The sequence below is a fragment of the Seriola aureovittata genome, chromosome 23 (genome assembly GCF_021018895.1).
Source record: "Seriola aureovittata isolate HTS-2021-v1 ecotype China chromosome 23, ASM2101889v1, whole genome shotgun sequence".
Lineage (NCBI taxonomy): Eukaryota > Metazoa > Chordata > Actinopteri > Carangiformes > Carangidae > Seriola > Seriola aureovittata.
Genome location: NC_079386.1, coordinates 8,435,940 through 8,450,684, shown reverse-complemented (window position 1 = coordinate 8,450,684; position 14,745 = coordinate 8,435,940). Strand labels below are relative to the sequence as shown.

Sequence of the window (14,745 nt, the reverse complement as noted above, 5' to 3'; positions counted from 1 at the left end):
GTGGAAAAGGGAAGTGATTCAGTGGCTGAGGTGGTGCAACTTGCCAAGGTGATTCTCGCAGTTATCTAGTGCTTTCTTGTGCCACAAATGATCCAAGTATGAAGATTTTTCTGCAGCATTTGGATTTATTTAGAGAATGAGCACCAAGGGATAGAAAAGGCTGCGCCAAGGATTTTTGTTTTATATGTCATTGAGGAAATATCAAGTCCTTTAAAGGAATTCACTTGAGTTTGGGGAAGCTTGTCGTACAAGTTGTAGGCCTTGCAATATCCTCTTTGACCATCCAACAGGCCAAGCCATTAGAGCAAGGTATTCACCTTATAGCTCTCTGGCTGAATGGACAAATGATCCCACCATGCGAACAGGATAAAAGAAGATGAGTAATAAAATGAATACAGACCAGAAGGTATCACACAGCGTGAGCTCATGTCTACAAACTAAACTGAATTGCTTGTCTGGGATTAACTGAGACTTGGGGCAACCTGGCAAAGTCAAAGCTCAACAGACCTGAGAAATGAAAGGCTGTGAACTGACTAAATGTGCAGCTGTCAGTGCCTTGCTTTTGGAAATTTGCTTTCTTCTGCAAACACTGCAGTACACAGGAGCACTCCTATTTATTTATTTATTTATTTATTTATTGTGATCCCTGATACAATCTTCCTCTTTATGGCGTTTAATAATCCTGTCTTCTTAAATGTGTCTAGAATTTAAAATATGCTGATCTCTCTTGGTTATGGTGTAGTTGGCGTTTGCCATGTCTCTATGTTTTCAGTGAGCTTGGACAAAAAACAAAAACAAATCCTCTTAGGACATGCATGACAGCAGGCACCTGTGTTCCAGTTACACAAGCACTTCAAAAGGCTCCCAGCATAACATAGTAGCTTTTTAATGCTGGGGAGAGTAAACAAATGAAATGATTGACCTAGGGACTGATCACAAATTCCAAACTTATGTGTCTGCGTTCACTGTATTTTAAGATCTGAAATCCAAAGTGAGGCTGCTCCACAAGCCTAACCTGAAGGCAGCGAAGTCTCAAGGAAACCAGACGAGAATGTAACCCTAACTCCCAGTTTGCACTGCTGTAAAACAAGACGTTTTACTGCACCCTGACGTGTCATCAAACTCAGCATGCTTTTCCTGCAGCAAGGGAGGCAATCCCTGCTCTCTTCCTGACATTAATCCTGTGCTGCGCTGTGCAGCTCAAAACCAGGTGCGCTTGTTTGCACTGTCCAACCCAGGTGCTCCTGTGAATGGGTCCTGATTACACACTAAACAAGCCCTGTAAAGAAATATGAGCCTGGTGAGTACAGAAAGCTTAAATATAGTCAGTTCCCGTCTGTGCGGGTATGTCGGATGAAACTTAAACAGGTGCACAGAAATAAATGCACATGTACACACCCATACAGACGACCCGCACAACCTGATTTATCCTTCCGTGTGAGGCAGAAGTTAAATTCAACCCCTTGTATTTCAGACGAGGCCTTCACTGACATGGGAGGATAGGCCAGCTGTAAACACATTTGTGTCATTTCCTCTCAGATTACTTAGGCATGTGGTATCATTTGGAGAGCACAAATGCAGGGAATGCATCACTCATGTTTTTCTCTACAGAGAGGCATTCAGGGCAGAACTGCCCTGAATAACTACATGCATTCAATCTCAGGGTAAGCCAATACCAGCAGTCATTCCGGTCTGGTAAAATAATGGCTATTTAACTGTGTAACTGCTCGTGTACAGACAAGCATGGTTTAAATAAAAGATAAGTAAAAACTGAGAGCCATCATGTGACATTATCTGAGGGAAATTTTCTGGCATGTAGTCAAACCAATTATCCCAGTGGTTCAATGAGTTCACCATAGTAGTTGAGAAAATGCTCAAAGAAGTGTGCTTGGTTTTCTTTGAAAAGCCTGGGTTAAATTTTTAATTTGTTACTCGACCCCTGAAGAGGAAAACAGGAAATCTTAAGTACAAAGAAGGGGGGGGGTGTTCTCTAATCACACATAGCTTCTACTGCTGTTTCTGGCAAGGCCTTTAATTAACAAACACAACAAGGCGTATCAACACACAAATTGGAAAACATCCATATCGAAACGAGCAAAATAACATTACCCTGAAAGTGAGAAGTGTAAAAAGTCAGGTGTGACATTTGGTGTTATTTTATCATGTTTTTCAAATATGTCTTAAAGGAGAAAAAATTAATTAGAGATGTCTGTCTGCTGACACTAACACACCTTAGGCACACAAGCCATTTAGATCCAGGTCTATGTGTTAAACATACCTGAGAACATTGCCGCAGAAACATCTAGAAACATTAAGATGCAAGTTTGGTGAAAGTGATTACATTTCTTTAGAGTTCACTGCAGTCCAGACCAGCTATGTCCAGGCCATGGTCAACCACACAACAAGGCAGTGGGAGTGCCATAAAACAGGACCACCACACCTAATGAGAGGGCTCGCCGCTTTTACAGGTCATAAATCAACACCTAAAAATTTCACAGTGAACATAAATTGCTGTTTGATTGTTACTCTTGTCTACATTGAATTGTGAAGAGGCTTCCCCTTTAAGGACATAGTTTTGTTGTTTTCCTACAATGGAAAACAAACAAGTGGCCAGAAATGTGGAGACTGGAAGGAATTCCTGAGAGCTGCACTGCTCGCTGTCTGTGCTCTCTAATTACATCTTTCTTCTTCTTTGGAGACTATCCTCCACATTACAGTGCTTAAGCTCAATGCTAAATCATGAGGAACCTGGCTCAACCTCCAATCCATCACTGTCTGAACAAGATGACAGACTCCAAGCTCACTGAAAACATAGAGACATGGCAAACGCCAACTACACCATAACCAAGAGAGATCAGCATATTTTAAATTCTAGACACATTTAAGAAGACAGGATTATTAAACGCCATAAAGAGGAAGATTGTATCAGGGATCACAATAAATAAATAAATAAATAAAATCAAGAAATTCGAAAATTCAAGAGCCCTTCATGTGTAACTGCATGTTTTAGCCAATTCCCTACTAATCATATCTACTTCTCATTACTGCTCATCATTATTCCAAGTTCAAGCTCTTGCCAGCTCATTATTTCAGTACTTTATGATTACTGATTGACAGAGACATCATACTTGCTCGAGTCATGTAATTCAATGTGTTACGTGTTGGTGGAAAGCTCCAACATCTGAGATTTCACAGTCAGCTCCTGAATACAACCAGCACCTCAACAGGTAAGTACAGGTTAGCACTGCTGGGTAAAAAAAAAAAAAACCCCAATATGGAGGTCAGTGAAGAGGAAATTGTTGGGATGTTTAGTCTTAAAGAGGCACATCATTTATTTTACTGACAGGTCTCTGAGGCTTTGACACTTGTTCGAGTGGTTGCCAGGTGTTCAGCAGTTTCAGTAATTGATAAAATAAAAACTCTAAGCCTAACACATCTTTGCAGCAAACTGCTCAACATGTGCTTGTGCCTTCAATTCCCATGCTACAATGGTCTGACTTTGATTACTAAATAAATAAAACTAGACACACTGCACTTATGGATTACCTAACTCAAACAAATATCAAATCTCTGCAAATGTTACTTTTATGCTCTCCTGAAATGACTACAAACCAATATGATTGGAAAGCAGATTTAAAAATATAACAACTCAATGACTTTGCTTCAAAGTAATGTACCTGCAATTTGTGGTAAACAGGTTAAAACATGCAAAATCACTGCAATGGTCTTATAACTCATAACTTTGCAGCCAATCCTCTCCCTTTCTTTCCCTCCCTTGAGTCTATTATTTGCTTTCTACTCCTGCACCCTGCCCTAGTATTCTCATATTTCCCCTATCGCTCACCACCACCACCACAAAACACAAGTGCTCTAAACACACAGCTTGAATTTCTGACTTTTTACTAGTTTTTCTAATAAAAAAAGTTGTCTAGTCTTGTTTTGAACACTGTGATACACCGAGATCAAAACAGCACTAAATTAAATCAGGTACAACTTTAAAATATGTTAACAACACAAAAGCCTCAGCAATCTGCAGAAACATTTGATGACCTCAATCCATGAGGTCATGAAAAGGTTGTGAGGGAAATCTGCTTGTGCTCAATCACTTGTGTCTGCATGTGTGTGTGTTTCGTCCTTTTGAGTTCTGAGGGGGGCCACATGACAACTAACAACTGTATTAATACCACTGGCGGCTGGTGAGGCTTAGTGAAGTGTCTTGTCAATAACAGTACGACTGAAACTGGATGTAACCCCATCAGACAGGAAAAAGCATCACAGCCAGTGGGCCCTTGCATCCATTATAATGCCTTGGAGATATGGTCAGAGAGGCGTCTTCCTGTGTATGAATCACAACACTACAGGAAGACAGGCGGTTAGTGTTACATAGGGTTTACATGTTCACTATTCCAGTATGCAGCTGTGAAAGCATGATGTATGGCTGACACAGAGCAGACATAAATATAACTCTAGTGTACCACTTATCATGCCATATTTATCTTTAAAAATATTACCCGATTACCTCTAAAACTATGGATAACTATGTGGAAGTGAACCTCACATTCATTCAGTTAATAATCAGGATAAGATGTGTATTTAGGAGAATTAAGTAAGAAAAAGATGCTTAGGTCTTTGTAGTGACTCCATGTTAACTATTTAAAAGAAGACAATAGGGTGAATGCGGGGGATGTAGTTCACATTCTGCCACCAACAGCGGATAATCGCCTGGTAACAAAGCTCAAAGATTGAAAGTACAGTGTCAGAACAGGCTTGGGTGTGTTTTAACTGGGTAAAATGAATGTAAATTGCGTCTCTGTGTATACTCACAGTGTGACTGTTCTGTTGGGGAAGGAGTCCGGCGGTAACACCTGATGGAGCTCCATGTTGCTGCAGACCACTTTCCTGTCGGACGTCGGGCTCTTCCCAGCGCTTTTCGAGCGTTCATCATATGATTTGCAATCAGATGATACCACCGAGCCTCCGCCGCCGACACTCAGCAGCAAAATCACAAGCAACTGCAACACATCCACCCTCATTTTCACACGCGACTTGAATACCCTCGCAGCATTGGCAAAGGAAAGAATGTTTTGATAGATAGTAGGGTGAAACTAAGAAGCTTTGTTATAAAAAGGTGGCCCGAAAGCCAGACAAAAATGCGACCTTTGCCAGTATCTTGTTTGGTTCAAGTGAACCTTCCTCCTCCATTTCTCGCAAGGCTTTCCCTTTGCTCGGCGGCATTCAGTCCGACAGAGGTGTCCTCCTTTGTTTGCCAAACGACTCATTTATAATTCCCTTCCCATTGTGGCGGTGTGTTCATTTCCTCCAACTCTACTAATACACAAATTTTAAATGCTGAGTATGTTCGGTGGTTAGTAAATAACTTGCCCAGTTGTTGAGAGGTTTTCTTTGTTGCCCATAGCGTGGGTCCGAGTCACAGTGTTGTCTTTTCCACGGGAGGCGGCTGCAGTCATCCCAAGTTATCTGCATTAACTTCAGGGGACGCGACCAGGCTTTATAAAACACGTACTTTCATTTCCAAATAACTTGAACTATATACTGAACCAAACAAGAGCGAGTAAACTTCCCATTCCCTGTTTTCCAGGCACCAACAGGAAATAACTCTGAAAAAAATACGAAAGTACAAAAACACAGCTCAAAGTGTGCTGCAAATGGTCAAAAAACAAAGTGAAACGCTCGACATAACTTAAAGAAACGTATGTAAAGTGGTTATTTGGTGTCTTTTAGTTCCCCGGTGTCTTTGGAAAGTTTTCAAAACTAGTTCTGTGTCCATTGAGAAGTCCTCTTCCCATGGTCCTGCCCCGGGCTCCACTATTGTCAACTCCAGTGGAATTCAAAGCATATCCGGTCTGCATTTCAGAATAAAAGCCTCAGCAGAGACATTGTCATCTGTTGAGTTGCTTTGAGTATTTGCCAGACAAGGTTGTAATACTTTTATCTCTATTCAGGCCACAGTGGTGGAAACTGTACTGAAAGTAACTGCACTATTATACACAACAAACACATTTTTAATAAAGGCCTGCTACTTTTGATAATTAATTTTAGAAAGCAATTATTCTACATTTTACTCCACTACATTTATTTCACAGTAGTTATAAATAATTTGCAGAATAGCCTACTATTTAATACAAATAGTAGTCTTTTGACACTTGCACTGCTTTGTGTTTGTAAGTGGCCTACTTTCTCTGAGTGAAACAGTATTGTCATGTATTTGTATTTCTACTTTTACTAAAGTAAAGGATGTGAATACTTCTTCCACCCCTAGTTTTCTCTGTTTGGTTGACTTTAAACGAGGTTTGTGTAGTTTGCTGTACCATAGCCGTAAAGAATGAAGTCACATGATGAGCACATGAGGAAAATCTGTTTACCCTCCCAATCCATTTTCTGTGTTATGATCAGGTTGAGTGAGTCACTTCATTCTATAGGACCTGGACCAAAGAAGAGCATTGAAGTGAACACAGGCCAGGGAACTTATGCCTTCAGGCTAAATGCTTTCACCTCCACTGGTCTATTTGCTTTCAGGATTTGTGAGGCTTGACGTTCATTGACGAGCAACCTTTAACCTTTTTTGTCAGCACAGTACGTCACATTGTTGTGATGCAGCAGTCAGCTGAATGGATGATATTCAGTGACTTAAATGCTAATAAATTCTTTTCATCTGAATTTCAGTCTGGTCAAACGCAACCTATCAAAAGATGCAAACCATTCTGAATGAAATCCCAATGCCAGAAAAGTTTACAAAAATCACACACTTTCACTGGATTTAATCAATTAAATTCAAAAATATGGGCTCTTATAAAATTTTAAAATGCAATAAAGTAAAAGTTGTCCAGACAGGGCGCAAATTTTACGTCCACAAACTTAGCGAAACGTCATCACGCAGGACTGTACCTTGATGTGTTGCTTTCAAGTGCACCTCGGTAGTCGTGAGCGCAACTTTAAAGGACAATCAAAAGCCTGAGCCCTGTAACTTAAATCGTTGTGACTGATTATTATTTAGGTACAAGAGAAATTGCTGCACTGGATTCCTAACAATCATACAGATATTGGATTAATTCGTCTGAGTTAGCACTAGTTTTAATATGTCTGAGGTAGCATTCATGTATCTGAACGTCACATCTCGGAGTAGTTCCTGGTTGTAGGATATTTGTGCGCGAGGACGAGCAGTTTAAACCTAATGTATTAATTGTTTCAAACAACAACGCGGAGACATAAGGGTTGAGATAACATGTTCCCAAGTGACTTTGCGTGGGGAGCAGGAACTGCTGCGTATCAAATAGAAGGTATGTGATTAATATGCGTTTTTTAATACTTAAGTATGGTATTTTCACCAATAGCCATTGCATTGTTGTTCATGCTGTTTGGAGATATCATGAACTTTGGTTATAGTCATTCCAAAGCTTTTTTAATAGATGACATTAGACTGCACAGGCGTCCATGATGTTGTGTTAAATGGTACACAGCAAGACCCAAGACTCTGAGGCACAACGCACAGTGATTTTCTTAAACCAGACACTGCATGCCTGAATGTCATTTGACTGTTAATTTTAACCAATCAGCCTACAGGCCATTATTATTGATACTAGCGTTATATCGTTAAGTATAGACAACTTGGAAGAAGCTCACAAGTCATCCTAATGTAAGACTGAGAACACACTAAAAAAACATTACAAAAAACAACAGGCAATCCCTTCTATAATAGAAGGAAAAACACTGAACACTTTAGCTAATATATGATGGAATATCACATGAATATGAGCCTTCAGGAGACTAAAACTACTAAAAGTCCCAGCTGAAATATTACAGTGATTTTTCTTTAAGTCAACACCCTCACTACTTTTATGAAATGAAACAACCTCTATGTGTGTGTGTTGAGGTGGCTGGCAGGCAGACGGCAAGGGACCGAGTATCTGGGACACGTTTTGTCATGAAAAAGGCAGAGTGTTTAAGGAGCAGAACGGAGATGTAGCCTGTAACAGCTACGAGCTGTGGGAGAAAGACCTGGAGTGCATCCAGCAGCTTGGACTGACGCACTATCGCCTGTCTCTCTCCTGGGCCCGCCTCCTGCCTGATGGGACCACACGCAATGTCAATCAAAAAGGTATTTCCATATTCCTGTAAGGCCCATGCTAGACCTAAATCTAGAACTACATAATAAAACAAGCTTATTAGATGCTTCTAGTGCTGTTTTACCATGTCACCCATTAACTACAGCACTGCCTAACTGTCCAACAGGTGTACAGTACTACAACAAGGTGATTGATGATTTGCTGGCCTGTAATGTTTCACCTATGGTCACACTCTACCACTTTGACTTGCCACAAGATCTCCAAGACCAGGGTGGCTGGAAATCCCCAGCTATAGCGACCCACTTCGACAGCTATGCCAAGTTTTGTTTCCAAACATTTGGGGACCGAGTCAAACTTTGGATCACTATCAACGAGCCGCATGTGTGCGCCAAACTGGGCCACGAAGACGGCATCCATGCTCCAGGGTTAAAAGAACCGGGGATTGCTGCTTACCTGGTGGGCCATAATATGCTGCGTGCCCATGCCATGGCCTGGCACAGCTACAACTCCTACTACAGGCCAAAGCAGAAGGGAGCGGTGTCTCTGGCCATCAACAGTGACTGGTTTGAGCCATTGCGCCCGGATTGCAACGAGGATATTACTGCTACTGAACGTGACCTTGCATTTACTCTAGGCTGGTTTGCCTGGCCTGTTTTTGTCACTGGAGATTATCCAGAAATAATGAGATCTGCCATCAACTCTCAAAGTATGAAGCTGGGATATAGCGGCAGCTCGAGACTTCCCAGGTTCTCAAAGGATGAACCTGCCATTTTAGGCACAGCTGATTTCTTTGCTTTGAACTACTATACATCCCGCAAAGTCAAGCCAGGAGGAGGATGTGGACAGATGTGTATAAAGAGCGACCGAGATGCAGAGGAAATTTTGGATCCGTCCTGGTCCGTCTGTGGAGTGTCCTGGCTGGCTATAGTCCCCTATGGCTTAAGGAAACTTCTTAAGTACATTAAGGTAATATTACAACTAAAATGTTTTCCTAAAAGCCAGTTAACTTGGTCCACATCACTGAAAAGTCGCTCAAACAAGGAACATCCACATCCTACATTTTGACTTTGCATTCAATCAGTTGAAATGTGGAGTCATTTTTCTTTTCTCTCTTAGCATCAAACTGAATTGACCGAGAAGACAAATCGCCTTTAACCAAAGGAGGAGAACACTCTGACATTAGTTTAGTGTCTTACTATTGATTTTGTATGCAGTAATCTCCTTTTAACACCTCCAGAAACACACTGATGCTTCATTAGTGCTGTCACATTGAATGAAACAGTTACTTTGCTGAAAAGTGTTTGCAAACGAGCAATTTCCTGCTGTTGTGACTTGTCACAGGCCATTAGTTTGAGCTTGGCACTGTTGAAATGCAGCTAAACGGCACACTGTAGACCAATCTGTCTCTCCCTGGAATGTCTGACAGCTGTGATGCCTTGTTTGACAATAATATTTGCCCCACGACTTTCCAGGACACTTTCAACAACCCAGCAGTCTACATCACAGAGAATGGTTTCTCTCAGATAGGGCCACTGCAAATTGAGGATGTCCAGCGCTGTGAGTTTTACAAAGACACCATCCTGGAGGTGGCTAAAGGTAAAGGCTGGTATATCTGTACTAGAGAAATGTAATAAAACAAGCAAATATCCATTGACAAACAGTAATAGAGTCAAAGCTCATGTAAATTATTTTAATTCTGCATTTTGGAAATGTTCTTTATAACATTTTAGTGCCAGTCCAGTAACTACTAATGAAAATACTGGCTGACAAATAGCCCTGGTAGAGCGAATATTTAGCATGACCAAAGGTGGTTTGATACACCATCAACCCTCTTGCAACCAGGGTGCAATTTGGATGGTCCAGCACCCTCTTACAAATTCAGTATGCAAAGACTGGTATCTGTAGCTTCAAGCACTTTTCGATTATACCTTACTTTCCAAGACACCCTGAGGAAGTCAAGTGTGCTGATATGTGCTGGTGCATTTTATAATGTACTAAACCCAGACTTTTTATTTTTAATGATACACTTGAGTGTCTGGTCTGGAAAAAATTGCATTTTATTTCCTCTCTAAAGTTAAAAATACCTCCTTTTTGTCTTACACACCTTTGACAGCAACATTACTGGTGGACTATGGACAAATTCTTTTAAATTTTCAGGACACCTTTGTCAAATTGTGATTGCATTTTTAGGAGATATATACATATATTACTGAACAGGGTCTGCTTTAAATTCAAAATCGGGGAAACTACAATGATTTATATATACGATGATTTATATCTATAATAATATAATTTTTAATTTTAGGCCTTTGAGTCGTGGTGTTGCCCAAATGCAAAGTTGTTTGTTTTGGCGCCACCATCTGACCAGTCTGTGTATTTTTTATTGCCAGGGATGTGGGAAAGCTGGCTGCCAAACAGGCCGTGACAGTGACAGTGAGCTAGCATGCACAATACAAGGACTCTGAAACCAAAGCAGCTTAATGGAATTTGGCCATTATTCATTTCATTACTTAGACCTGTGCTTTTCTGACTGACACGTGAACATGCTAAAAAGAAGACCAAAAAAAAACAAAAAAACATTTTTGCTGTCCAAAAAAAAGTTAGCAGATGCTGCTTTTATCCATTAAAGTCATAGAAACAGCTCATGAATGACTTATCGAGGTGCTCCCAGCTGATAGGTATGACACAAGGCTTTTTCACTTGTTGCAAATGAATCATGCTCTTGGTCTGCTTTCGAATACTTTATGATGATGCAAATCTCGTCATGTGTCATGTTAGCAGTCGTGGTTCAGTTAGATGGCTATAGCTATGAAATCCAGCAGTGGGTATGCTTCTGTTTTAGAGATAGGGCTCTTGGATCAACTCTTGTTGTGTGCACAAAATTAAAATTTCTCACCATGTTTTAACTTTGTGTCGTTGTGCAGCTATTGAAGAAGATGGCGTCAATGTCCATGGATATTTTGCATGGTCGCTGTTGGACAACTTTGAATGGGCTGACGGATTCAGTGTTCGTTTTGGACTGTTTCATGTGGACTTCTCCGATGCAAAGCTGACTCGAACCATATACCAGTCAGGACGGGAGTATGCAAAGATGATCATGAAGTACAAGAGAGAAACTGATGTACAATGACTGAAGATTAAAAAAATTGTTTTTTTTTTTTTTGTTTTTTTTTTTACACAATCTTAATAAACTAGCAGTTTTTGCATTGTTGCTTTGTCTCACACATGTTCATCTAAATTAGATGAGTCAGTGCAGTTCAACTAACCAACCAGGCACCTGCTCCCATTCACTTCTACTACATCCAGAATTTCAAGCACCGTCATCGTCTCTGAATTTCTTTTCACTTCAGAAAATGGTCAGGGTGTCAGAGTGAGCTTACTTGGCTGTCTTTTTAAGAAATCTGACTTCAGCAGAGGATGTAAGGACATGGACAGAGTGTTGAGGTGATTCAATGCAAGTGTAAATTAGTATTATATCCTGTCCAATTCCCTGTCAATCTGCACAAGGTGGTTTATGGAGAGGGGGAGAACTTGTCACTCAGAGTGCCAAGGCAGCTGTAAGAAGGGGCTGCAGTAGAAACATGTAAACACATTGTATCAGTCAGCGCTTAATAGCAATATTAATGCTGGTGGCATTGTGAATAATAGCATTGTTACGTGACTCTGTAAAGGCTTGCCCCTTACACACCTATACTTAAGATGACTTGTTCTGGCAGGCTATCAACACGTCCAAGATCTTATCTTTCCTTGAATCTACGTGCAAGGGTCAGATGAGTGTGTCTTTGACATACAGCGACCGTGACCAGCTGTATATCTGCAGCTGTGCATGGAGGCATGAGCACGCTGGAAGTTTCAGGTTGACTGGAAGGTTGAAGCCTGTCGATGTAGTGATGCAGGCTTAGAGGCTAGAGGCTTGTCAGTTCACCAAATAGCTCAAAGCACCTCATCTTTATTTGGAATAAAGGTTCTGATCAAAGGGTGTCAAGACTTCTTTGGTAAGGTTGACTAAAATACTGTAGTTTGTTTATTGTAGATTCAGCTATTTGATATACAATGGACGATCAAGTTACATCATACAATACATTTGGTCATGCTTTTTTCCATTCAACACAAAACAGCTTTACCACCTCACCTATCAAAAGGGAAAGGACCCATCATACGATAAAATGCAATAGTCAGCTGAGTTATTATAATGCTGCCAGGCTGCATGAAGCACACTTCAGTAGACTCAGAAGGGATGCCAGCTGAAAGCAACAGATGTCCTGCCACAGGAAGAGAGTGGAATGCCATTTGTTTTCCCCAGACAGCTGTGCAAACTCTCTACTTTAAGAGAGAAGAGAGGGAACAAGGCGAAAAGCCTCCCAGAGGCCTTCTGTTGATTCTCTGTGCTGTACTGTGGTTCAGGTAGGATTATTTATATTGAGTTCTGAACAATACACTGTATCTACAGGGCTGTGATTCTTTTTATTTAATTTTTTTTCCAAACTGTGTACAAATGTTTCTGATAGAAAGCAGGGTATTGTAGTTGACAGTTTGTAATGTTTTTGGTTCAAGTTCAATAAAACACCAGCTGAACATCAGTGAGCAGAATGCCAGCCAGGGACTGAAGATTGGTTTGACGGCATGTTTGTGGGCCTACAGTGCCACCTTGTGGTATCAAAGGGAACTACACTTTTGAATTCAACAGCTCACTTTGTACTGTATTGCACTTCACATGATGTGCTGTTTTGATTAATAAAATGCATACTGTTGGTGTAACAATAAACAACTAAAGCGACTCCCTAACCACAATACATCATAGATTTAACACAATTAATATTTATGCTCTGATGTGAAGGAAAATGTGATTTATATTCTGTGTTGGGAGACTTTGTATGCATTAATAAGCATGGTGTATCGTGACATCCAGTTGGCTGTGCATACTGTTTTCAACAGATGTGAATAATACCCTTGTGGCCCTCCTCCATCTATGTCAAGCCGAGTGAGATTCTCCTTTGTCTTATGATGAATAACAAGCTATTGTGAAAGCATGAATAATGCTACTGCCGCTCACATTAGAACTTCTTTGCCGGCTGCTTTGAACACAAAGTTGAACCACATCTAACACTATTTCAACGCTAATGAAGTTCATCTAATATCTGTGGCTTTGTCAGAGGGTGCCGGTGGTCTTTAAATCTCTGCAGAATCGCGGTGACTGAGCGCAAAACACAAAACAATTACTAAAGAGATGTAACATGCAACTTGTCAAGAGACCGGTGCAAAGGGGAGAGGGGATTCAAATCACGCATGCTGATCATGAAACGCAACAACTGAAAACTCTCTTACCTGTGGCAGGGACAAAAATCTGAAGTAAAGCGGGTTTGAAGTATGTTTCCCATGATTCATAGGTGCAGCCTATGGGCAACTGAATTCCCAGCTAAGAGTTGATTAGTAATTCCCCCAACTGTCTTCCAGTATTGATGGATTCCATCTTCCTCTAACACTGGCTCGAGGTAGCTGCATGGGTGAAAGAAGCACCACTGCTGCTGAATTGATTGAATGAAATATGAGCAAGAAGTTACTCTGCACTTAGGGAATGTAGAAATTAGCCATTTGTGGGGAACTGAGGAATAATATGTGCCTATTGCAGGTTGGAAAGCTTAAAACATTAATTAGCATTTAAATAATTCACTCTTCCAGTCTCTTTAATAGCCCAACTACGAATATTCAACTGCAATTCATTACAGCAGGCAGAATATATTCTGATTGGGCCGTGATGTAGAAAGTCATAGAAGAAACCATTTCTAAATGTGCTTTCCAATTAAGCGCCAAATATATCATGTGTATAGATAAGTTGCTTTTGACAATGAATTAGAACGTTTAATTGTAACATTCAATCACATTCACTGGCGGAGATTTATCCCGAGGAACATTGTGGCAAATTACCAAGAGAGGCCCATTTGTATTTGACCAAACTTAACTCATTATATTTTGACAGCCACTATGAAATATTCAATAACTAGGAAATTCATTTACTTAATATAAATTAACTAAATAATTTAGCTGCTAATAAACTATCTTCATCGTGAATTATAGGGAAATCACAATCTCGGGTATCGGTGCAGTGCTTACAGGTGCAAAGGGTATGACTTCTGGCAAATAATTACCTTTTTCTATCTACTGATTACCATCACATGCATATTCCCCAGAGAAATGGTATAATTAGATTGTTGCTTCAATATCAAGATGAAGAGACATCAGCCACTCCCTGCCTCTAGAGCGCAGATACAAATCTTTCTCTTCCCTTTCCTCTCACTCTCTTTCTTTATCTGGGCCCCCAGTCAGCTGGTAAGGGACCCGTGAGAGGCCCAAACCACCATCAGCCTGTCTTCTGTCGTTTTCTTTCTTCCACTTGCTCTTTTTCACTCACTCTCTCTAACTCATCATCTTCCCCTCTCCTAATCGCATTGCTCATTTTCCATTGACAAGAGAGTATGAGGAGAGAGGAAGAGAAAAAAAAAAAAAAAAAAACACCACAAACTTTCTAAATCCCATTGACCTACTTCGGCAGACATTTCACTGGGAATTCATATTAGTGCAAAAGAGTTAGAAGAAGAAATGTTTTCTCATTTTCCCCCCTCCGTCTTCCTCACAACCCCTCCTTCTCTTTCTCTTTCAGCTG

At 40.6% G+C, this 14,745-nt stretch overlaps 2 protein-coding genes across 2 annotated transcripts in view; one reads left to right on the top strand and one right to left on the bottom strand.

Annotated features, from left to right (window-relative positions):
* adgra3 (adhesion G protein-coupled receptor A3) overlaps positions 1 to 5,816 on the bottom strand; it is a 32,600-nt gene extending 26,784 nt beyond the window's left edge. Inside the window, exon 1 of the mRNA XM_056369293.1 lies at positions 4,825 to 5,816. Within this exon, the coding sequence (XP_056225268.1) occupies positions 4,825 to 5,033 (209 nt within the window). The 5' untranslated portion in view covers positions 5,034 to 5,816. The remainder of the gene's footprint in view (positions 1 to 4,824) is intronic.
* Positions 5,817 to 7,054: 1,238 nt separating this feature from the next.
* Positions 7,055 to 13,029, top strand: LOC130164510 (cytosolic beta-glucosidase). Its single transcript, XM_056369294.1, has 5 exons — positions 7,055 to 7,298; positions 7,892 to 8,116; positions 8,251 to 9,050; positions 9,557 to 9,680; positions 11,009 to 13,029. Exons 1-5 carry the CDS (start codon positions 7,244 to 7,246, stop codon positions 11,212 to 11,214), a joined length of 1,410 nt encoding a protein of 469 aa, XP_056225269.1. The 5' UTR covers positions 7,055 to 7,243; the 3' UTR covers positions 11,215 to 13,029.
* The last annotated feature ends 1,716 nt before the right edge of the window (positions 13,030 to 14,745 follow it).